A 25,985-nucleotide genomic window follows, 5' to 3' on the forward strand; every position below is an offset into this window, starting at 1 on the left:
CTATCTCTATCTTTATGTGACAGACCCAGTCTGGGCCTACAACTTAATCCTTTTCTGTGTAATTAACATTTCTCCATTGTGGCCTGTTGAATCTTCATTGAAATAGAAGGTGCTGGCAGCCGTCCTGATGTGCCAGGATTCCTGCAGTGGAGTGGAACTTCCTTTGTAGCACTTACGACTGTTTGCAATTATTTCCTTGTCAACTGGTTTTCTCTCCCACTAGTATGTAAGTTCCACAAGAATCGGGACTTTGTGTGTTTTATTCACCTCCGTATTTACAGTGCCTGTGACAGACTTGGCATGATAGAGGCACTCAAAATATCTGTTGCGGCAATTTGTAACACATAAAATTGGGAGCAATGGGAAAAAAACCAAATGGGATTAGAACTCTTTCATACCCCGAGATAGTGTGAGGTCCAAGTTATGACCACAGGGCAGGGGCTAAGGGGCGGATGGAAGAGGTGTTGAGGACGACGTTGGCTGAAAATGTCCTCACGGACAAAAAAAGGAAGAATGACAGTTTCAGCCAGCATCCTTTTCCACGCCACTTTGATTTTTAGGAGACGTCTCCTCCAAGCACTCCACATTATACAGGGGCGTCCACCCCGTCTGTCCTGCAGGTAGGACAGCCTCTTTCTTGCTTCCTGTTGCCGCACTGCTCTCTGGCAGGGGGTCGATGATGCGGGTACAACGTTTGGGTTCGCTTTGCCACCCGATGGGGTGGCTCGTTAGTGCCTGCCAAGGGTGACTGTTTTCTTATCAATTATTAAAGTCACTTCTTGGCCTCAGGTTGAACCGGTTTTGAATTTCAAATATTGGTCTTTCCCCATTTGTCACATACACCAGTGAAATAACAGATACCTTCTTTTCACGATGAAATGATAAATCCTAGAACGATAAGTACAGGGCATCCCGTAGTTCACTGACGATTTCCAAATACAGTCTCTCCTTGCTTCACACAGTCTTATTGTGTAGGTAAGAGGGCAGGACGAAATCCCTTTTTCTTTAGGGTTTAATTTCTAAATTCAGTGTACGAGGGGAAAATTGCATAGGGTTAAAATGACCCTGAAGCGTCCAAACAATTGCGTTCCATGTACCCTCGCGTAACAAGCCATCACACATCTTAGAGACGTAGAACAACTTTTCCTTTTTGCTCATAGATTGTATGGGTCAGAAATTCAGATGGGGCCCAGCGGACATGGCTTGTCTGTGCTCCATGGGTTCTGGTGCCTCAGCTGAACAGATTCAGCATGTGGCAAGGTCTCCACGCCTGGGGGGGCGGAATCATTTGGAGGTGTCTTCAGTTATGCACCTGGTAGTTGATGCTGCGTGTTGACAAGGACCTGAGCTGGGGCTGTGGAGCAGAACATCGACGTGTAGCTTCTTGCTAGGGCCTGTGCTTCCTCACAGAACGGCGACCTCAGAATTATCGGACTTACTGCATGGTGGCTCGGTGGTCCAAAAGCTAGGGTCACAGAATACAAAATGGAAGACATGTGGCTTTGTGTTTCCTAGTCTTGGAAGCCCCATAAAGTCCCTTCTGTCAAATTCTGTTGGTTAAAGCAGTCACAGACCCACCCGGCTTCAACGGGAGGGAACATAACCCCTCCTCTCATTGGGGACAGCCACGGGGTCACTTGAGAAGAGCTTCTGGGAAGGGAGATCTCACTGTGGCCATTTTTGAAAAACCCAGTCTGTGGCAAACTGGGTTTTGTTTTGAACCGCAGCCTCTTTCTGTAGTTAGATGCCAGATAAAGTAAGTGGCCTGTTCTTAGGATCCCATTGTAGGGAAAACATGCATCTTTGTAGACTAGCAAGGCTCATGGCTCACCTTGGAAAACAGGTGGGAACCAGGAGAGACCAAGGGAACTGTGGCGTCCCAGCACCAACCTTCGCTGTAGGACACACACTCACTGAGCTAACGGGCAGGTCACCATCTGCAGACCACCCACCTTTAAGCGGCCGTGAGTGGTTCCTTGCTTCACAAGTAACTAGGAAAAATGAACTACAGTCGGGGCGTAGTGTCTGTGACAACAGAGAGGGAAAGAATTTGCTAGAAGGCCCAAGTGAGACCCCAGTTCTGCCAGCTGTCTTGAGACAGCGGCCAGCTCATCTCCCCGGGAATGGCCTCCGGTTCAGGCCCCCTGCCTTCCCCTGGCTCGCAGCAGATCATACAATTATTATCGTATTGATTCTAGGCCACTGAATGAATTTTTATTTTTACTAAATGTGGGTTCTATTGTTTGATGCTCCCATCCTTGTGTTTCCCTGTGCTCCCTGCCAGGACAGTTATTTATTCCTTTTTGGGCGAGCTATTCTTGTGCGGGGTCAGGGTGCTGAACTCCCGCTGACTTTGACTGGAGTTCTCTTTGGCCTCAGTTTTGAAGTTGTCTGTGGGCCTTTAATTACACCCTCTGGCAAAGGAGAAAGAGCGCTTGAAACATGCATAAATTCTGTACATATTTCCAAGGCTGGCCTGTTTAAAAAATGCTGTCTGTCTTTCTTCTTCTTTTTTTTTCCCCCCCTCTTTGAACTTGGACATGGATTTTTTTTTTTTGTAAAGTACAGTATGTCAAGGGAAGGGCAGTGAGAAAATATGCAGAGGTATTTACTTAAAAATTACTTAGTGAATCCATCACAGTGTGATGGTTTTAGTATGATATACTGTATTCTGAAATGAGAGGTGTTTTACTATGTTTATGTAGTATATTCTATATGTTTATATGCCTTGCTGTGCACAGGATAGTGTTAGGCAACCCATGCTCCTCTCTGACCATTTTATTTTCCTTTTTTACAAATGGCATGACCCCTCCCATTTGATTCATTTGTTCCTGTTTAAAATTTAAACATCAAATTGTGAAATGTGCTAAATTTTATTCAAGTCCTTATCCGTAAACACTTGCGATGACCTTGGAAAGTAGCAAATTCCATGGATTTTAAGGAGATCTGTAGAACGATGTAAGTGTTTTTCATTGTTGGTTGCTTGGGCAGAGTTGTGAGATCTTGGAAGCCTTCAGATCTCTTCCTTGGCTAAAACATTTCATCTGGTTACCACCTACCAAGCCCTGCTGTCCGTTGTAGAGGAAGTCTGGATTATCACTGATCGCAGAATCCCAAGGTCCTGTTAATCCCTCTATATTTCAGCCCCTCCTCTACTAGATCTTTTGAATAATACCCGCATGGAAGTGAAGTAGGCTGATTCAGCTTCCTCTCCGTCTCCTTTCATGCATTCCCAGCAGTGCAGGGACCAGGAAGCTGGAAAAGAACTTGAATGATCCACAAACTGACCATTATCCCCGAACAACAAAAGGTTGGTTGCATTCCTTAGGAAAAGAGAAATTTGTATCCTTTGCAACAGACTCGATTTTGGTGAGACGGAATATTGCAGTGATGTGATTCCTGCTTTTACTATTAATGGTTTGCACGCCCTCAGCCTGAGTCAGTGATTGCCATCGGATTGGGAGTCATGTGGCCTGGGTTCATATCCTGGCTGCTCCACCTTCTTGGCAAGCCCTGAAGCACAGTTTCATCTTCTGTAGAATACAGAGAATAACATCAGAGTGTCATTTTGAGGAATAAACACTGTAGTGTGTACCCAATATTTCTTTATCGAGAAGAGCACTCATCTTGGCACTTCCGATGTGCTGGATATATATTTTAACTCTGTTAATCTTCACCACAGGTCTGTGAAGAACGCACTGTTACCACTCCCATTTTCCAGCTCATTTCCCTTTCTCCTTTCCTTTGTGGACCTGATTCTCCACCTGTGATGTGAGCCAGGTTAGGTTCAAATGATAATTGAGGCTGCTGGCTTTCATCTTTGAAATACTGATTCATTACTCTTGTGGGCTAATTTGGGACAATAGAGAGCGGTGGGGAGTGTGACAAAGAAACAGTGGTCTTCTCATGGATTGCTGCCCTGTGTTAGTGGAGTTCAAGCGTTAGCATGGATCAGACTCACCAGGATGGCCTGTTAAACCCCATAGATTGCTGGGGCCTACCCCCCTCCCCCGCCCAGAGTTTCAGGTTCAGGAGGTCTGGGGTAGAGCCTGAGAATTTGCACGTACCAGCTCTTAGATGATGCAGGGTACTGGTCCAGGGGCCACATTTTGCCCTAGGAGAATGCAGGACTAGAATTTATAGCTTTTCCAGTATTTCACGTGAGTCTATTACTTGAGGACTGTGGCTTTTTCGGGGTCTTTTCTGGTTCTCCAGATATTTCACTACCGAAAAACACTCAGACCGTACAATGATGAGTCAAGAAAACACTAGGTAGAAGCGTGAAGTCAGTCTCTTCTGTAACTGAAATCTACTTTTTAAATGTTGGCAACGCATTTAAAAGTCTTAAAAAGTCTGTGCCGGCCACCGCTGTCTCAGCCAAACATAAACATGCCTTTTGGCTCCATTCAGCTTGCAGATGAGCAGCTTGCAACTTCTGCTTTAGATGCTAAGAAGACACAATGAATGAGAATAAAAGAATTACATTTCGAAAAAATTTCTGTGATTAAAAATCTTGTGAAAAATTTTTGCAGAATGAAAGAAAACTTAGTCCAGAAACCCACAGCATGTACTATTGCTTTTATAACCTGAGACGGAAATCCACAAACTATTAAAATGCACAACAGATCACTCCCTCGGTTAGGCGGGTGCGGCCTAGCGCCAGGCCTAGCGCGAAAGATCCTCGCGGGGCAGCGTCGTTTTCATCCTCACCTTGCCCTACCTGCGGTACCTCCTAGACTCTTCTCTGGGGTCCACCTACACCCAGCTTGCCTGCTTTCCTGATCTCGCTTCGGTTTTGCTTTCAGCTTTTCCCTTTGCACCTCTTACCCCTTGCGTTCGCATTGTGAAAGCTTCTGTCTCCCCTTACAGCTAGGCTAGTAAGAGTTAGAACGGTACCAGCTAATATTTGTGAGCAGTGGTAGTTTTAGGCTCCCCACATGTTTGCTTATTTAATCTTAACTCACAACCCCATGAGATAAAAAGCATCACCATCCCCATTTTAAAGATAAGGAAACAGTGGGGCACCAAGGTGGTTCAGTTAAATGTCCCAACTCCTAAGCGTGGAGCCTGCTTGGGATTCTCCCTCTCCCTTTCTCTCTGCCCCTCCCCTCTCACTCTCTCAAAATAAATAATAAACATTTTATTTTTATTTAAAAAAAAATTTTTTTTAACGTTTTTATTTATTTTTGAGACAGGGAGAGACAGAGCATGAACAGGGGAGAGTCAGAGAGAGGGAGACACAGAATCTGAAACAGGCTCCAGGCTCTGAGCTGTCAGCACAGAGCCCGACACGGGGCTCAGACTCACGGACCGTGAGATCATGACCTGAGCCGAAGTCGGCCGTTTAACGGACTGAGCCACCCAGGTGCCCCAGTAAACATTTTTTTTAATCTTAAAAAAAATAAAGATAAGGAAACAAGACACAGAGAGGTTATGTGACTTGTCAAAGATCACTCAGTTAATAATAGGAAGAGATGGGACTTTAATCCAGGCCGACCAGCAGCAGGACGGAAGCCCGCAGCCACTAGCCCACCTCTGCGATGAGGCTTCCAGCCCCTCTTTTGTCCTGTGGGACCTGGACCAATGGGGAGGCCGAGCTCACCGCAGCCCATTACAATCATCCTTCCTTTCTCTGTATCTCCAAGTGAACGTCTGGCTCATCAAACTTTTATCTCAGTAAAAATACGATTATGCACTGTGTGAGACCAGGCTTACTGCTCTTTGAAATGTCTGGAGTTGCCTGATGGGACTCATGCAGGATTTATCTGATCAAAGGCTTTACTTGGTTTGGCCTTTTAATAATAATCATTTTGGTCAGTAGCATAGCCAGTACTCCACAAAAGTTTTCAGGCATCATTGCATTTAGGACCCGGTAGACCAGCCCTACCGAATAAAAATAGAATACTAGCCACAAATACAATTGTGATATATAACGAAAAATTTCCTAGGGGTTCCTGGGTGGCTCAGTTGGCTAGGCATCTGAATCTTGATCTCAGTTCAGATCTTTTTTTTTTTTTTTTTTTTTTTTTTTTTCAGTTCAGATCTTGATCCTTTGGGTTGTGAGCTCAAGGCCCACACTGGACTCTGCATTGGGCATGAAGCCTACTTAAAAATAAATAAACAAATAGATAAATATTTTCTAGTAGCCACATTTTTAAAAAAGTGAAAAGAAATGGGACTAGTTTCAATATATTGTTTATATTATCAGTATATTATATTATCTAACAGTCCAAAACATCAATTTCAGCAATTAATATAAAACTACTGGGAGATTTTACATTATTTTTCATCCTTAGTCTTCAAGATTTGAGGTTACTTTTACCTTTACAGCATCTCCCAGTTTGGATCAGCCACTTTCTGTTCTCACTAGCCATATGTGGCTAGTGGCTATCTTATTAGCCAGAACAGCACTGTCCCAAAGAGATGTGGGAGTTACACACAGTGAGAAAGCCCTGAAATGTCAAGTTCAAATGGGAGAGGAGCCACAAAGGAGAGAAGAGTCAAGAAAGCATCTGGATATACTTACCATAAAGGAGTGATTTTAGAGAAAGATAATGAGAAACTTTGGGGAATTGTTGCTAATTGGTGGAAAATCTAGTTGGAAAAAAAAATATATATATATTTGCTCTTTGCCGATTTATTTGGTCAAGTTGGTTTTTATTTGAAGCTAGGGGAAAAAATTGCACATACCATAATTGAGGATGTCGGAACCTAATGAGAGAGAACTTCAGAAAGAATTATTTGAGGACCAGAGTTATTCCGTTTGAGTGACTTAAGCTTCTTGACCTCTAGACAGACCCTTTCAGTTTTCTGGATCAGATGCACATAATAAGTGTTTAAATCATAGTTCTTTTTTTTTTTTTTCTGCTGGCAAGAGTCTGCACCTTCCACTCTCATGGCACTTCGGGTTCGGACGGGACAAATAAAGCATTGGCTTTCTAGGCCTTGTTTTGGTAGCATGGAAAAAAAAAATAACGGAGATAAGAACCAGGGAGGCTGGAGGACGTGATTATGAGTAAAACTTCTTTGGATACGTAATGTCAGCAGCACAAACTGTTTTCATTCTCCACGTTAGTTAATGGCTAATCTAGAGATTGTACTGCCGTTTGCTGATAGAGCACAGTTTAAAATATTTTATCATTAATGTGACAGGGAGTTGGATAAAGAAAATGAAGCGTGATTATAAAATGCTAATTATCGTTCTCAAGTGCATATTGGGCACTCTCGAATATTTGCAGCGTAATTTGCTTTATTTATTATTTCAGTTTGGTTATAAATGTTAATTCAATTGCAGATGGTATGTTGGCAATTTACAGAGCTATAAAGTTATTTGGAAATCCTAATATTTTCTACCAAAATGTTCTGTTGGTGATGGATGAGCTAAATTAAAAAGCCCCTGCTCTTTAGAGTTAAATACATTAATTGGCAAGTAGGCTGCAGGGATTTCCAGATCCGTGCTGGCTATGTTAACTCCTTAAAGGAGTAGAGGACATGATTTGTATTTTAGAGTGGGAATTTTCTTCATGAGAGAGGTCTCTTTTTGCCTACCACCCTGGTAATGTTTCTTCAAGGCTAAGATTTTCTTCATATTCTGGTCCACAGATCCAGATACATGGTTGAAGTGCCATTTTTGCTATACTACATCAGTGGTTTCGGAGACCATGATGTTGATAACAAAACTGTATTTGTGTGTGACTGTGTGTGTGTGTGTGTGTGAGACAGAGAGAGAGAGAGAGAGAGAGAAACAGATTGTGTTTTCTGAAACCTTACTGATTACTTTAAAAATGTACACATGTGTTAGATCACTGGTTGCCAAACTACTGCCCACAGGCTAAATCTGGTTTGCCACCTGTTTTTGTATGGCCAGAAGCTAAGAATGATTTTTACATTTTAAAACTTGAAAAAAATTTAAAAAGTAGACTGCTTTATGACTCATGAAAATTATGTAAAATTCAAATTCAGTGTCTATGAATATAGTTTTCTCAAAACACAGCCAGGCCCATTCATTTATGTATGGTCTCTGGCTTCTTTCATCTGCCTCCCCCCCCCCCCCCCCCCCCGCTGCCCCCCGCCCCATGGTGGAGTTGAATACGTGTGGCAGAAACCATATGGCCCACAGCCTAAAAAGTTTACATCTGGCCCCTCACGGAAGGAGTCTTCCAGCCTCTGGGTCAGACTACTAGAGGTGTAGTTTATAAAATGAATCCTAGGGGCCCTGGGTGGCTCAGTCGGTTGAGCGTCCGACTTCAGCTCAGGTCATGATCTCGCGGTTCATGAGTTCGAGCCCCGCGTTGGGCTCTGTGCTGACAGCTCAGAACCTGGAGCCTGTTTCGGATTCTGTGTCTCCCTCTCTCTGTCTGATCCTCCCCTGTTCATGCTCTGTCTCTCTCTGTCTCAAAAATAAATAAATGTTAAGAAAAAAAAATGAATCCTAAACCTGTGTGTGTGTGTGTGTGTGTGTGTGTGTGTGTGTGAGAACTCACTACCAAATTTATGGGAACATAAGTAATTTAGGGAGCAAACAGCTTCAAAACACAACCCTTCATTTTTGAAAGGTGAGCAGGAAATTATAAATAGGAGTGCTGGTTTCCTTCTTTGGTGGTGATGTTGACAATTCAAAGAAGTAATACCATATTACTAATGTAAATGATTTTGTGCTTCGCATACACGCGGTATGCTCAGAACATTCTCTTTGCCCCCAAAATAAGGATAAAAGTAAAGATTGTTTTCTTTTACTGTCAAATTAAAAACATAAACCAAGCCGTGTTCCCGGATCATTCTATTTGTATTAACAATTAAGGATCATACACGGAAGCACAGTAATACCAGAAAATACGGCCACCTTATAGAACTCGTTTGGAAAAATGTCATTCTTTCCTAAGAAATACTGTGCTTAATTAATTCTTGCTCCTAGGAAGTCAACTTGGGGCACTCATTATGGCCTTAATTGGTGGTATAAATTCTGAGACCCCGGAGGGAAACACATTGCATGGTTACTGGTCTCTGGCCCTTTGGGTGAGCATGCGCTGGGTCCAGACCCGTCTCGGAGAGTGACAGCTTCTGGTTTTGATGGCTTCGGGTCTGGCCACACTGATAATAGGTTGAAAGGCCAATGTGCAATAAGAAAAGAAATGCAATGACTTGTCCCGGTGTTTTGCATTAAACAGTGTGAGACAACCTTCCGACTTGGAAAAATGTGTTTCTTTGAACTCCGGTTTTTCGTATTAAATTATATTCATTATACGGCCCATCTGGAATCTCCTGCCAGGCCAGAAATCATCTTACAGACATTAGCAAAAGGAAGTTAAATGTAATTTTTTTTAATTGTATACTTTTCATTTCCATTTATTTTTTTCCCTTTTATTGGAGAAACCAGATGGAAAGGAAGGCAGGAACCTCTCCCTCGCTCCGTTTCCCTTCGGGAACAGAGACAGAACATTCCTGGCCGTGCTCCTCTCACACAGTGACTTGAGGTGACGACGGGGCTGTCTAGATTCCGGGGATAATTGCTGGAAAGGTCAGGAGTTCAAGTCGAAGCACACAGCCGATCGGGGTGGTGGGGTTTGGAGAGTAAGCACGGTGTGGCGGCTGACTTTGGGCTTTCCCCGACGTGGGTTGTCACCAATTATATTTGGCAGCGAGGAAGCGAAACTCACAAACATCACGTGTGATGCCGCCCATTTTTGTGGACTGGTATTGACTTGGTTGTTTTGCTCGGAGGTGTTTGCTGGATTTTGACTCCGTGTGAAAAGGACCCATATTTGGGAGTCTCCTGGCTCTCGCAAGCTCTCTGCTTCTTACCGAACCAGACACGTCCCACAAAACGGACAGACCCGAGGCTCATACTGGGGGCGTAGGAATGTGTGTTTCCTTGTTCAGATAGGTGGAAATCTCAAGTGTCAGCGCTAGAAGGTAGAGAGATAATTTCAAACATGTGAAATGGAGCCGCAGGGATGGGTCAGTAGTTTGCCCCCAACATCCCAGAGCCAGATAAAGGCAGAGCGTAAACTGGCCCACAACTCTTTGGACTTGCACTTCTGGCTTTTCTCTTTGGCCGTCCCCCGTGCTGGCAGAGGATCTTTGGCAAATGGAGTCATTTCCCCCATGCAACCCTCCACCCATCTCTAGGAGCGAATATTTACGGAAAGCTGGGTAAAGCACCGGATTTGGTGCTGAGGAGACACAAGCTTAAGAGTTAGGACACGCCTCCAGCTTAATAAGCTACATCAGAACAATTCTAGTCTTTATCTGTGTATTCCCGACCACTCATCTGGAGATTCACCCAAATGAATTCCGAGTTGCCATCTTTTGAAGGAATATTTTATTTTATTTTATTATTATTTTTTAATGTCCATTTATTTTTGAGGGGGGCGGGCACACGAGCAGGGGAGGGGCAGAGAGACACGGAAACACAGAATCTGAAGCAGGCTCCAGGCTCTGAGCTGTCAGCACAGAGCCAGACTTGGGGCTCAAACTCACAAACCGTGAGATCATGACCTGAGCCGAAGTCAGATGCTTCACTGACTGAGCCACCCAGGTGTCCCTTGGAGGAATATTTTAAATTCAGATAAGGGTGAGGTACTTTTTGGCAACATGCTGACATATCTATAGAACCTGTGGTCATTTCTTGATGATGGTCTTTGGAGGTCCAAAGGGAGGAGAAGGACTCAGGCTCACTTTGAGTTTCTAGTATTGAATCCCTTGTATCCTGTGTATGATTTCATTGTAGTCAGGCTCCCATCACAGATTAGCAACTTTATTATCTAAATATATTTTCATTGCTCTGAATATTTTGTGTAGGACGACGTCCTCAAGCCTACATAGAGATGACCTCATCTAATTGATGTTGCTTTTTACCACACACTTGAGATGTGGAGGGCAGAGAGGGGGAGGAATGCTGGGTGATCCCCCTTGTCACTCACACACAATGGGCGTCTTTGTGCCTGGATGCTGGTGTGAAGTCTGCTGTCACTGATTGTCTCATGTAAGAGCTCCTTTAAGGAAGCTGGCTCTGTCCTACCCTCGTTCACGTTTGACACGGTAACAGACACACATTACAAACGTAAATAGCAACTCCAGGTTTTCTCTTCCTTAGCAGTGTGTTAAAAGGTACTTCCACTAAATGGGTTACTTTGGCTTTAAATAATAGACCCCATCGCTTCTCTGTTCCTCAGCGTGTGAGGCGGTCTCACATACCACTCTCCACTTTCAACAAAGCAGATAAGGTATCAACACAATTAAAAGTGAAAAATAATCTGTCTGCTTTGCCGGTAGTGAATGCTTACAGAACACACACTGATACAATAGATTTTAAATAATTTATGTCCGGCACTTTTTTTTTTTTTTCTTCAATCTGTAAATGAGGACACCTAATGCGGAATGGCCGGCATGATACTCTATCCTTCCCCCATTAAGATAACAAGATGAGGGGGCAATGATTCAGATCGGCGTATTTGGGGAGCACAGCGCGGATAAAAATTAAAAATTCAAAGAGATGATGCTCTGAAATGCTTTGGGTGAGCAAGCTCATAAAAGCCATTAGGAAACCCAAAATTATAAATTAATCCAGACTCTCCTTCTGAGGGGCTCCTAAAAGCACTTTCCGTTTTCTTGGCAGGATCAAAACATTACTTTTGTGTCACTGCCTGGTGTTTTTACAAGGTCTGTTCTAATGCCCGCTAAGGTGTAGTGTTCAGTCCTAATGTGTCTCTTGCAGCTGTCTTTGGTCTGAACCAAGCAAACGTCGGGTGATGTTAAAAACAAATAGGAATTAATATATGATACATTAGGTCCCCCTCCCCCATAGATACATGAACTCTCAAATTACCAGGATCATGCGATTCATGACTGCTTTTCCATCCCCGAAGGGGTGTTTCATCCAATTCTGAAGGATTTATCCAGCTGCTGTCACTCCCGTTGGCAGTAAAGGGAATTGCCCCCACAAATCCCCGAAGTCTAGGGACAGTGCTGTCCCACAGAAACAAAATTGCTAAACTGTTTACAAAAAGTCATTCAGTCCTTTGGTGGTTAAATATAGCTTGATCATGATTTATGGGGGCCCAGCTCTTTTTCCTACACCTGCCTGTGGACATCTCCTAATTATTCATTTGAGAAAACTCTGGATAAAAATATCAATCTTGAAAACACGTGTGTTCCAAGGAAGAAGGCCAACCGTGTCCAAGGAAATTCTTAGTCCTGTTTGATCTAAGGAAAACCATTCCCAAATTCCACAGACAGGCCGATGCTTAAGAGAGGCAAGTTCTTTTAGATGGGTTCAGAATAAGCACACCCTCCCAAGGTATCTTTCACGTCCTTTTGAAGAAAATGAGGAGGGTAAATGAAATTCCAGGGAATGGTCATCTGGAGAGAAGAAAAATAGGGTGAGGCACCCCCAAAACTCCCACATGAGCCTTCCAGGCCTGGGGGGAGCAGATCTGATCGCCCGTCTTCTAGAGTAGGGTGTGGTGTAATGTCAGGCACTCCTGTCCGTTAGCAAACCCATCCTGAAGACAGATGGGAAGTAGCCCCTGAGGAGAGAAATACAATTTTGATACAGGAAATAGAAGAAGAACATAGAGCTTTTTGTTCAAGATGTATGTTTCTTCTGTCTAAAGCCAGCAATTTTGGAAAATGAAGCTAAGAGTTTAAAAATAAGGGCTCTGTTAGGGAAAATAAAACAGGTCCCCCTACATCCATTAGGCTGCCTTTAATTGAAAACTGGAGAACAATCTGACTAATTGGCAGGTACCTCTTTTATTACTGGGCCTATTTTCCCCCTTCTCTCCAGTGTAATCAAAAGACTGCTCCTCTCTTTATCAACCAAAGTCAGGTGTGAAAGGGAAAAGCAGACAAGTAACACTTAAAAATTGATTGTGTGTGTTCTTCCAAATTTTCTCGTATAAAATAGGTACAGAAAGTGCAGAAGTTAAGGTCCTCAAAACAGCAGAAGCTCCAGGAGTGTATTTTTATATAGCAGAATGCTGAGGTAGAAGCTGTAATGTGCTTAATTGCAGGCAAGTTCATGTTGTTTAAAAGAACTTTACCTTTTACATTGGGGACCTATTTCATTTCAAATCCGGGCACTGTGCTGACATTATATAGCAACTTTCATTTTAAAGATCAAGAAAGAGGAGCTGTGGGTGAAATTTGAGCCTATTTCTTGCTAATTTGGCGTAAGAAAGAAAGGAGGTTGGCATAAATCATGAAGTGAGTATTGCTGTCTGAATTATGATATTGGAGTTTCAGTATTGCCAGTACAGCTTCCTTTTGCCTTTTCCTTGAATCTGTTTTGGTGGTGGTTGTATTTACTGAAGGTAGCTTTCTCCACTGATCTTTTTTGTCCCCTTCTACATGGAACTGAACTGCCGTGTGATATCTAAAAAGCAAAATAACTTGCAACATGTTACTTTTTAATTATCAAAGTTAGACATGCTCCATCACAAAGGTGATTAAGATGCTACCCTCACAGTTCTCCTGCTTTGGGGGAAGAAAGAGACACAAAGATGGATGGTTACAGCGTCGAACAGTGAACGTTACAACAGAGTCTACCGATATGGTCGTATGGGATTCACAGGTACCTGGCCCTATCTTGGAGCAGGAGCAGGCCTAAACTCAAGGACAAGGCAGGGAAAGGACTTTTCAGGCATAAGGAACAGCATGTGTAAAGGCCTGGAGGCAAAGGAGAACACTGTAGTCTAGAGAGCCTGGCTAAGTATGAATGCACAACGGACCCATGGGACTTTGAGGGACCAGCAGGCTCTAAACCATTTCGCTGATGATCTAAACCCTTGTTTAGACACGGCAGCTTTGGGATGATACGCCATATCAGGTCTTATCCTCCAGTCGCCGTGACTTTTCCATACAAGGACAGAATCCGTTTTGAGAGCTGGAACTTAAGCAGTATTTTCTCAATAAACTGTTAGTAAGCTTTTTGCACTGTCTGAGCAGGGTCTGTGGTGAGGAGAAGCAGAAGGGTTACATCCAATAAATGCCCACTATTTTACAGTTGTCAGGCTCTTGAAGACTTCAATGTAAATGCCTGACCGGCTTCCCTCTGCTCCCACATCCTCTGCGATTCCGTCCTTTTCACTTTGGATTCGGGACATAACCACCTATAAAATAAGCAAGAAAGATTCCAGTGAGAAGATCCCAGAATGACCCTGGAAATTAAATTTACTTGGCAGAAGTGCCAACAAATTGTGGACGAGTAGTTTTTTCTTTTCTATTTTAGGTCCCCCTTAGCATCATGAAATAATATAAGGGGTTCATGATTATTGGTTTCTGTGAAAGGCTTTTGAATTATGTGATAGAGTTGCCATGGTGATGTCCGGTGTCGTCAACCCACGTGTTAGGACAGAGCTAAGACCCGGCTTTGTTGATGGTAAAATGTTGCGTGCCAAACTTTTAAAAGACATTTAAAAATTTATGCTCCTCTACAAAGAGTTTAAGCATATTTGAGCATGCTTTGGCTCTGTCTGCTTCTGCTTGTTTCCCCCCACCCTCACCCCTGCCTTTCAGTACAGATGAGGATCTTGAATTTGGGTCCAGATAAGATTTAGTAATTAATGTGCAAAGCACCTGGGGTCTGCTAACTCCTGGGCTGTAGCTGAGGAGCTATTTTGGGGCATTTTCTCAGTTAAATATTTGAGAATTAGAAAACTTAAAATGTGTTGGCTTCTTGCCCAGTTATATTTAGAGTAATCCTGATAATAAATCGGTAACTATGGGTTTCACCATGGAAGGGCACAAAATAACTGACCCGAGTAATCTAGAAAACAGATGTCTTTAGTTGGTTTAAAGTGAATTCTCAGGACCAGATTTAAAGAAAGCTATGTGGAGCTCGGTGAAATCATCCATTGCAGACGTTTTTGTCTTTTTTTTTTTCCTGTCTGAGGGTTTTTCTCCCTACCGTATCTCAACTCAAATTCTTGAGAAGAGCGGAAGTGGTCCCCAGGATACAGTCTTGATAAAAGTACCCAAGGAGATCTTGGGATAAGCGTGACTGTGGTAGACTTGTAGAATTCGGTCTCATCCACAGTCTCGAAACCAGCCTTAAGGTCAGCCACAGGAGAAGAGAGATTACCCGAGGCTTCCACGTCCTCATGAAGGAAAAACACGGGGAGCCTTTGCTACAGAGGGGATTCAAGAGCCAGGACCAGCTACGTAATTTGCAGGACCCAACACAAAATGAACATGCTGGTCTCTCGATCAGGAGTTATTGAGAATTCCAAGACCGTGACAGCAGAGCAGCAAACGGAGCGCGAGGCCCTTCCAAGTACCAGGCTCTGTGTGCGCCCAGGTCACGTGCCTGCGAAGCTGGCCCTGCCCAGATCGGATCCCTCCACTTTTTGAAAACGGCCAGTTTAACTAGTAGTGCGTACCTGCCTTATGAAGTTCTCTCCCGCCAAATTTTGTTTTGAGATCACTGGTGCCAAAACCTGGTGGATTAGAATGGCGTTAGAATAATCAGACCCGTGGGATAGCTGGTCACTTAAAAAAGTTATTTTATCCAAGGTCATGTTTTAGAGATCTAAAAACACAGGTTTTCACCTAAATTAAAAGACGTTTTATCCATCTGATTAATCTCTCCTTACTGTTGGTTTCCAGTTTATATTACCTGGTAGCATTTCTTCCCTGGATCACGTTCCTCTAAAATAAAGGACACTGTGAACTGAATGCATTGGCTCGGTGCCCTTCCTGGGACATTGAAAACTTGGGAAATGTAGACCTTGATTGTGATGTCGTGAGTTCAGGTTCTTAGTTAAGAACATGGGCTGCCTGTTCATTGGTATTCCTTCGCAGGGAGTTTTAATTAATTGGGGATTAAAAGGATTGAGAGCATTGGCCTGTGGGTCTCACAGGGGTTGAGCTCTCAGGGGCGCACCTGACAGTCCAGGAAAATGCCATCATCACACTCTTCCGGGATGACTGGTTCCCACAGAGATGTTGTTTTTGCTAAATCTGTAGTCCTTGCCCCTTTAGTACCATCTTTCTAGACCTGTCCCAAAATAAAGGCTTGCCTTGCTAACCCAGGGAAGAGTAAATGTGCCAAGGAAGCTTCTGGTCCAAGGGACTTGAAAGGAGACAGGCCTAAGCTATATGGTCACATTCTGAGCGCAAGGACAGGAGACACTGTGCCAGTGAGCCGGCACGCGGCACTCGAATGATGGGCCTTCTAGAAGCCATGGCTGTTAAACATCAGAGCACTCAGGCTTCACCATTGTCATTCATTCATCTTCACTGAATTCCCAACAGTAGAACCTTATCCTGTTGGAAATTTTTTTTTTTTTTTAAACAAACAAACAAAAAATAACTCTAAGCCTCTACCCCTTGGGACAACTCAGCTTTCTTGTTTGGAGTCTGAATCTTAACGTTGTTTTCCTCTTTGCGGTGCCGAGTGCGGCCCCCTCCCTAACTCACTGTGTTCTCTGGGTTACATTCATGCCCACCCTTCCCTGCTCAGGAGGAAACTCTGTTTGTCATCAAAATAGTAGGCTGTTTTTCTACTTTCTCCCTCCCTCTCACCCATTGTCTTTCAGTGGGGTGAAAAGGTCTTCACTTTTCTCTTTCTCCCCCACAAATCTTGCTATTAATAACTTTTCAGACGTTGTCACGCATGGACTTCCACTCGCTCCGGAGGGTGTTTTTTGTTTGTTTAAGGCAACGTGTTTCCTGGTCTGAAAACCGTGTTTCCCAAAGTAGCTGTGATGGGATTATTCCATACTCGCCTCCCACTGGCAGAATCTCTGCTTCGGGCTGGAAATGGGAATCTCAGCTCTGTGCTGGCCCCAGGCTACACCTCCTCGGGTCCCTGGGTCCCTGCCTTGCTGGCCGGAGAGGATGACAGCCTGGGGCAGCCACCTGGTTGCTTTTTGATTGAAATGGGGTTGAAATATTTTCCCTTTAGTGACCAACCGGAGAGGACTAAGTAACACTCCTCACGGTCTCTCTCCTCTTTCTCTCTGGAAGGAGAAATTACCCTGTTGAACTTTGCATGGGATAGAAATTAACTCTGCGAAAGCCCAGTGCAAACAGATGCGCTTCCCATATTACTTTTGGGGTGGATTTCTCCTGACCCAGTGCTTCTTAGGACTAATGTAGTGCCAAGTTGCCCAGTTTTTTTAAATAAGTTTTTACTCTGCACCTTGCTTCAATCACGACGCGTTCCGCGCACGTTAAACCTGATGTAAATGGCTCTGAGGCTAAAAAGCTACTTCCCTTCACAACACCGCGGTATGAATTCTCACAAGTAACTTTATGTTAAATGTGGGCCAGATTGCCCTGTTGTTCAGAAGTCAAGGATTCTTTGGGCTACATCCTTGACCGGACCTGAGGGCAGGTTTAGGGTTTTATGTATTTGTATTCATGCCCAGAACTCACTATCTACTTTAGTATGGTTAAATTAATAGTATGGTTAGATTAGTATGGTTAAAATAGCGTGGTTCAATTAAATTAATTCATTGAGTCGCAGCTTCCTGAACAATCTTGGCAGAATAGGGTTCTGACCCTAGCCTCCTCCTGCACAGAGGAACGAGTGCCTCCTCAGTAAATGCCTGGCATGGCTGTCAAGATCCTGCCCAGTCCAAACCAACCTCTTTCAGCTGTGCCTTATACACACACACACACACACACACACACACACACACACACACATCATTTACGTCTCTGCCAGCCTGGCCCACTGGCCCTTCCCTGTATTTCCTCACCTGTGATCGCTCTAGCCGACCCAGAATGTTCCTTGGGGGAAAGCTCACCGTTTGAATCCTACCCTTCCATTAGAGCGAGAATCAAGGGCTGACTCCCTTCTAACTCCTTTGCATTCCTATGGCTTCACCTCAGTAAGTATTTTAAGTGTGCCTGCTATCTGCCAGGCACTGTCCCGGGCACTTTTTCACTTTCTGCTTCTGTTAGACGTTCTTATCACGCTGTGTGGTGGCGTGTGCCTTGGAGTGTTCACTTGATTTCATGTTGTTGATAAGTCGAGAAAGGGCACCAGCCCTGCCTTCCATATCCTTGTATGCCCCAGGAGAGCCTACCACATCCACTCCAGTTAACTGGCATTGGATGAATGAATCCGCAGAGGAATGAGTATATATAGAGGTGGCCTTTGGAATCATGAGGATATCCACCCACAATAGCCTGTGTTGTTCAGAGGTTCAGAACCATGTTCTGTCCTATTTGGGAATCTTTATTTTCAATACCAAATGTATATTGGAAACTGTCCAGAAGAGAGCTTTGGAAAGAAGAGGTCTCATCACTAACAAAAGCTACCATTCACTGGGCACTTGCTATGTGCTGGGCATTGGGTCAACACTTTGTATGTGTTCCCTAATTGGGTATACTCCGTAATGCCATGAAGCGTAGGTGTTTTCATTATCCCCACCTTACAAATGAGGAAACAGGCCTTAGCCCGACTCACTTAATGTCACAAGGATGGTAAGCAGCAGAGTCAGAGTTAAAATCCACAGGCACTCAAGCTAAAGCCCAATTAATTTTTTTTAATTTAAAGCAAAATTTTTTTTTTAATTTTAGAATGTGTGTGCGAGCAGGAGAAAGGGCAGAGGAAGCGAGAGAATCTCAAGTGGACTCCAAGCTCAGCATGGAGTCTGACATGGGACTCAATCCCATAAACATGGGATCATGACCAGAGCCAAACTCAAGAGTCAGATGCTCAACCAGCTGAGCCACCCAAATGTCCCTGGAGCCCAATTCGTAATCACTAGGCTAGCATCTAAACCAACAAAAATCACTCTTTCTGGGAGATGGTTGAGGGATCTCACGGTTTGTGGGTTCGAGCCCCGCGTTGGGTTCTGTGCTGACAGCTCAGAGCCTGGAGCCTACTTTGGATTCTGTGTCTCCCTCTCTCTGCCCCTCCCCCTCTTGTGCTCTGTCTCTTGCTCAAAAATAACTGTTAAAAAAAAAAAAAAGGTTTTGAAAGCCAGAAGTTGGAACATGGTCCACGAAAGGAAAAAAAAAATCACAAGAATTAGAACAATGATTTGAGAGTATTAGAGGCAGGAAGATGGTCCAACTTCATCTCCTATCAAAACATGAAGAAGGGAGTAAAATGAGCCACTTTTATCCATGTCCTTTATAGATTTGGGACCTAAGGCCAGTTTATCAAGGTAATTAGGAATTTTAGTATTTGGGTGTGGGAGAATGTTCAGGCTTAAATGAGATGGTTTCCCTTTTGACTTAGGACTGTGTCTGTACTGTAGGTAACAGAGGATTAGGTAGAACACTGGTGCCTCATATCCCCAAGGGGAGACAGAAGTAATCTGAGTGGGCATTCTGTGATTATTCCTAAGACACTGTAATGCAACTGTGGCCTTCTCTACCACAGGAGTGTTTTTTTTTTTTTTTGTCTTTTGGTTGGGTCCCAGTTCCTTGAGAGCAAGAATAGATGAGCGTGAGATAAGAAAGGCTGAAAACACTATGGTTAGAAAACACTTGACTCAGTTCGTGAGGCAGATCTGTCTTCTTGACTGAAGTAGCTAGAGTGTTAGGGGTGCGTGGGTGGCTCAGTCACGTGGGCATTGGACTCTTGATTTCTGCTCAGGCCATGATCCACGGTTATGAGATGGAGCCCTGCATCGGGTTCTGTGCTGAGCGTGCAGCCTGCTTAAGATTCTCTCTCCCCCTGCCCCTTTCCCACTCGTGTGCGTGCACACACACTCTCTGTCTCAAAAAAAAAAATAGCTGTAGTGTTGTGTTACAAAAAGTAGAAGTCATGATTAACCAACAGAAGTCATAATTAAGAGAGATCAAGGTTAACCAGCAGAAGTTAGGATTAACAACAGAGGCTGTGACTGCTGGCCGTAGGCTGGCATTCCCCCGTGGCACCCATGTATCCTCTGAAGTCAATTGTACTATTGTCTGTTATTTTAAATACTATAATTGAACAGGAATAATATAGAAGGGTAAGCAAGATACCAAGGTTACCTGGAAGAGGAAGCATTCCTGTGTGCTTGGATCACTCAGGGAAGGCTTCCTGGATGAGGTGACCTAGCTCTTGAAGACTTGACAGCATTTTGGGGGTTTACTGGGAAAAGGATGTTTCGGGAAAGTGAGAAAATTGTGATGCCAGTAACTCTAGACTAGTCCCCGCTAGGTTATGGTTTTTGCCCACGCAGGTGGACGGCCTCTTCTTCCTTAGTCTTCCTTTTCCTTGGCCATTTTCTTTGCTCGCAGAAATTCCTTCATCTTCACTTTCAAGGCATCCCAATTTGTCACTCTCTGGTGCAATGACACACTTGGGATGTACACCCTGAAAGGATCTGGGAAATAAGCCGCCCAGCCCCTCACTTAGAAGATGAGAGAGCTTCGCCTCCTAGGGCTGTGACTGGGTCAGTGATAATGAGGAGGCTGCAGTCCAGCACCTAGACCTCCTCTCCCGTGCCCTTCCTCTACTGCCTCCTACCTATTCCTACCTGCCCCAACCCCGGGCTGCTCCTCCAAATGGAACCAAATCCTTCCTTCCTTTCCTTTTTTTTTTTTTTTTTTTTTCTTTTCTAAATTTATCTATTTGAGAGAGAGCTTGCACGCAGGGTGGGTAGGGGTGGGAGGGGCAGAGAGAGGGAGAGCGAGAGAATCCCCAGCAGTCTCCACGCTGGCAGCCCAGAGCCCGATGTGGGGCTCTGGGGCTCGATCCCCAGAAACCAGGAAATCATGAGCTGAACTGAAAGCAGGCATGGGACGCTTAACTGACTGAACCACCCAGGTGCCCCTGAAATCCTTCCTTTTATATGCTCAACTTTTCAGTGTTTTCTCCTCTAGGTATGTTTCTGCCCATCTACTGGCTTCAAGGACTATCACGCTTTGAATTCAGTACTTCTAAACCCATTTTTACATGTGACAAGATTTGGGTTGCAGTTTTGTTTCTCCAAGTATGAGGCTTCCGATTTTAGGTTGGCACAGATTTGTGGCTTTAACTCTCGCTGAACCACCGAATGAGAAACATTTTCTCTGAATTCCTCAGTGATAGTCTCAAGTCAGTGCTGATCTGTCTCAGGAAGTGATAAGGCCTGGAGCTTTAAGCCCCTAGCAGATCTCGTATCCAGGGAGAGCGAAATAACATCTGATTATTGTTTCGTTTGAGTTTTGTGTTTTATTTGCCTTTTGATATTGACAAGCCAGTGCTGGCTTTCAAAGGAAGCCAGAGATTAAAGGTCTCCGTTTTAAGTAATGTTAGAATTTAGAGTCAGCCTAAGAAAAAACATTAAGCAGCTAAAATTTAGGTGGCACGGGGCACAGTGTCACACACATGCACACGCTAGGTCCTCAAAGCAGTCAAGGAAACGAGGTTTAAATAATAATTCCCCACAACTACTGGGAGGAGAATTTGTAGAATGCAGATATCACTCCGGCCTCAGGGGGGTTTTCTGTTTACCCAGTCCATGTATCAAAATACCTCCCAGCATCTATTTTAGTCAGCAAGTATTCCACCGTGGTGGAAATGATTTACTGAAAACTTAGACCTTCTCCTGATATCTAGCCAAAAATCTGATTGGGAAAACCGAGTCCTGTTTAGTTTCTGCCATCACTGTTACTGAACCACAATGGCTGGGCAAGTAGCGACAACATAAAGTTCTTCAGTTCTCTCTTCTTCTTTCATTTGAGCATCACGAGATTGTTTTGGTCCCCCTCTTGGTCGCTCACTAAGCATCTGCTGAACTAAATACTTAGTTTTTAATAAATGGAGGAGGTCACCTTTGGCGACTTGCTTCACACATGCAGGAAAGACCAGATCTTCCATCGGGTCAGTGTTTCTTGGCAGGAGAGCAAGGAAGTTTCTGTAAATTGAGTTTGTACATCTGGCAGCCAAAAGTGTCCTGTAGGTATATTTTTTGCATAAAAAGATATGTTTGAGGTGACCGCTCTGCACAGATGCTATTAAAGGTTCGGAGTATTTGTAACCTGTTATTTTAGATTTGGGGCATATTTGTAGCTCCAGAGGTACAAAAATAAACTGCGTTTTCTTGGAAGATGTGTGTGTCTGGGATGTGACTGGAGTTGCAACCTTAAGCAAGATTTCCAGGCGTTTACAGTTGAACCATGCCAGTAAAAATATGTTTATTTGGACATTAAAATCCTAGGGTACCCACGTAAATATCCTAAACAATGTGTGTTACACGAGCTTTCGTTGTTAATGTGCTTCAGCCTTAAATGTTTTTAGTTCTGGTTCCTGGAGTGTGAATGTATTACAGGGAAAGTTGAACTCAGTGAGTCTTCTGTGCCATTCAGCACATTTGGTGACGCGTCTCTTAGATCCAAGAGAATTGTTTCTGATGTGGGTGAAAGTCACATCACAGTTGTGAAGGCAAACCACCCTGCTCTCAATACTCTTAGCAACATAGAGGTTTTTGTTGGGCGATCAGGAGAGAGAAAAGACAGCAGGTATGTGCCCTTCACTCCCCGTTCATTCGTCTGCATAACAAGCATCTCTCGACTATCCATCGTCTACGAAACTGTGCGGTAAAAATGGTGAGGACAAAGAGGAAAAGGCAGTCACCATGGGCTCATGAGCCTACCGTCTGCTTTATTTCATCAGTATTTCACAGAAATCAGGATAAATTGCTTCTTTTGCCAAAATATAATTTTCAGAAAGTTGAAAAGTAATAACTCTGTCAAATATTCAGTAAGCAAGTATTTGAAGATTTATCGAACCCAGTCATGAGAGAAATGGTAGGATAACAAAACTGGTTCAAAGGGGGATTTGAGCAAAATGTCTAGGTAGGCAGGTTGATTGATAGATAAAGTGAAAAGAAAAGAGAATGCTGGAGTAAGACTTCAAAGTTAGGTACAATACTGGTTAATGTCCTCCAAGGCGATAAAACAGTACTCTTTGGTTCTATTTCAGCCAGACAGAAATCTTTACACCTATCCTTAACAAATATATTTGTAATTTATCTGTCTTCTACAGTCATTACAGAGTCTGTGACCAATCGATAGTAAATAGTAAGTCAAACAAAGTTACATTTCCCAAGAATGTTAGATGACTCTTGGGTAAGCTTGTCAAAAAGTCCATGTTGCCGGACAGTGCTGCCCGAGAGAACTTTCTGCCAGGATGAAAATCTTCCATGTAAGTGCTGTCCACTAGCTATATGTAGCTATCGAGCATTTGAAATGTGGCTCCTGCAACTGAGGAATCGAATTTTAAATTTTATTTCATTTTTATTAATTTTGATTTAAACAGCTACCTGGGATTAGTGGTTACCATGTTGGACAGCACAGCTCTCCTGTGCCATTAAATGGGCAGTCATTTTTACGCCTTGCTTCCAGTCTTGGATCATATTTGTCTAAACACTGTATAAATTACATCATATTTGAAATATTGTAATGAGCTAAATATGTGGGGAAAAAATTGGAAGAGACTTTTTTTTTGAAAAGACCAAATTCTTCCATGAATCTTATTTCTTTTGCAAATGTGATGCCTCGTATATTGTGTTTCTTGATGGTAGGCTCACCTGAAGTCATTCTGGCCAGCAAGGGGGCCGCTTATGAATTAAGCCCGTTTGGAGGGAACCCAGGTCTTGCATTTTGTTTCTCAAGTGACTCAAGTTGGTATTAATTTCCCTTTAGCAAGACGCTAACCGTCATGGCTAGTTTTGATTAAAAAGGGGCTTTCTGATTTGAAACAAAGGGAGAGCTATTAATATGTCACGAGGATTTGAAGGCTTAAATAAGTTAACTTTTCTGCTGCCCTCCCTTCGTTACTCAGACCAAGCAATCAATGCATTGATAAGGCTGGCTTTGATCTCGCACGAAACTTACCAGTTCATTTTCTTACTCACCTTCTCCCTCGCTTGCAGGGTTTTTTCCGCAGAAGTATTCAGAAGAACATGATTTACACTTGTCACCGAGATAAGAACTGTGTTATTAATAAAGTCACCAGGAATCGATGCCAGTACTGCCGACTCCAGAAGTGCTTTGAAGTGGGAATGTCCAAAGAATGTAAGTGGAGTCTCAAAAACTTTCCTTTTTCCTCCTTTGGCTTACCTATATATAGGACTTGCTCAGCTTCCAGAATCAAGTTGTGGAGGGCATAGCATGCGGAATTCCCATATGACATTAAGGATAGATTGCCAAGGCTAGGTGTAAACAGAGGTGAGCTGAAAACAGAATAACCGTGGGGATTTTCAGATCAAGCCTGAGTGGCAGCTGGGGACAAGGCAGGAGCTGTGTGCTGCGGATAGCAGATGTGTGTTTCAGAGCGGTCCCAACTCACTGTGTGTTGTTGTTGAGCCACCAATGACTAGCGCATCGCATCGCCACTTAGAGACGCCCTTTCCCCGTCCTGGCCGTGGGAACAGAGTTGTGCCCGTGTCCCTGAGAACAAAAGGAGACAAGAGGCATGAATATTAACAGTAGTAATAATTAGCCCTTTCTCAGAGGGAAGGGAGTGTAAACCTTTTGTTGTGGAAGAAATATTTAGAAACTTGGCGCGTTGGCATGTTTCCAAATTCGATTTAGCTTTTTTTTTTTTTTTGTCCCAGCCACCCCCCTCCGCCAAAGAATTCTGCGGGGTTGTTTTTTTTTTTTAATGCGAAAGAGAACATTTGAATGAATTAAAAATGAGTGGTCCAAAAACATCTGATAATGGGGACTTGAAATGTAAGTCACTTAATACAGACAGCGTATATATACACTGCCAACGTTTTCATCCTTACGTTTCTCTCTTTGGTGCTTTCACGTGAAGGGAACAAGGAAGCGACAACGGGCAAATGGCTTGGCTCAGGCAGGCCTAAGGACGGCGCAGGGTTGTGTAGAAGGTGAAGCACTGAATGTGATGGCTGTTACTTTATTCATCCTGTTACTCGGGGATTTGGTGAAGGCGAAGTGTGAGTGAAGCCCTGGGACAAAAAGCCAGGAACCTCAGCCATGATCTTGCAGCCTGGTTCGAAGGCTCATGTTATAGGTCCAGGGCTCTCGGACTTTGGAACTGGGAAATGTGGCCATTGGGTGGTGGGGAGACTGAGGACGGAAAGCCCCCAGGGCCAAGCAGCGCTGCTCAGCTGGCCGACTGGCTTTTTGCCTGGAACTGCTTCTAGGGAATGTCGCTTGGCTGCCCAATATCCATTCTGTCCCTTCACCTCTCTTAAATGTGCCTAGGGTTTAGCATGCCTTTCCGTTTCTTGGGTTTCCGTACTTGAGGAAAAACAGCAGGACGGGGAACAATTCCGTTGACTCAAGCCAAGCATCCTATTCTGTGTCCCAGCCACCCGTCATATTCCATGTCACTGGTTCATGGTGGGAATCTGTGATGTAGGCCAGTCCAACGAGAATGAATTCAAAACTCAGGCTCAGCCTCCACAAAAAATAAAAAGACACATTAGACTTTATCAAAATAAAAAAGATGTCAGCTCTCCAACAGATACTATGGAATTAATGGAAAGACAAGTCACGTACTAGAAGAAATTACTTACAAATTGCACATCTGATTGAGGACTTGTATCTAAAATATACAAACCTCTTGGGGTGCCTGGGTAGCTCAGTCAGTTAAGCGGCTGGCTTCAGCTCGGGTCATGATCTCGAGGTTCGCATGTTCGAGCCCCATGTCGGGCTCTCTGCTGACAGCTTGGAGCCTGGAGCCTGCTTCGGATTCTGTGTCTCCCCCACTCTCTGCCCCTCCCCCGCTCACGCTCTTGTCTCTGTCTCAAAAATAAATAAATATTTTTTAAAATATTAAAAAAATAAAATATACAAACCTCTGAAAACTCAATAATAGGAAAGCAACGCAATTTAAAAAAAAAACAAACTAGTGCCTTCAAAAATGCCAACATTATGAAAGGCAAAGACAGACTGAAAAACTGTTCCAGATTAAAAGAGACATGCCAGTCTCTTTTAATCATGCAATGCATAATCCAGATCGGATTCTTGGTCAGAGGGAAATAGTTCTAAAGGACATTATTGGGACAGTGAGTGAAATTTGAATACGGATTATAGATTATAGCACTGTAATATACTGTTCTATATTATTACTTATG

At 43.7% G+C, this 25,985-nt stretch overlaps 1 protein-coding gene across 6 annotated transcripts in view; it reads left to right on the forward strand.

Moving 5' to 3' along the window:
* Positions 1–25,985, forward strand: part of RARB (retinoic acid receptor beta) — a 530,011-nt gene that overhangs the window by 403,129 nt on the left and 100,897 nt on the right. For all 6 annotated transcript variants that reach the window (XR_008422613.1, XM_053903863.1, XM_019422920.2 and 3 more), the window contains one exon: positions 23,811–23,952. Coding sequence is in view for 5 of the 6 variants with exons in the window: in XM_053903863.1 (XP_053759838.1) it covers positions 23,811–23,952 (142 nt within the window). In the remaining variant the exon portion in view is untranslated. The remainder of the gene's footprint in view (positions 1–23,810; positions 23,953–25,985) is intronic.

Source organism: Panthera pardus, unplaced genomic scaffold, assembly GCF_024362965.1.
Source record: "Panthera pardus isolate Hobbes unplaced genomic scaffold, ASM2436296v1 HiC_scaffold_16, whole genome shotgun sequence".
In the NCBI taxonomy this organism is placed as follows: Eukaryota; Metazoa; Chordata; class Mammalia; order Carnivora; family Felidae; genus Panthera; species Panthera pardus.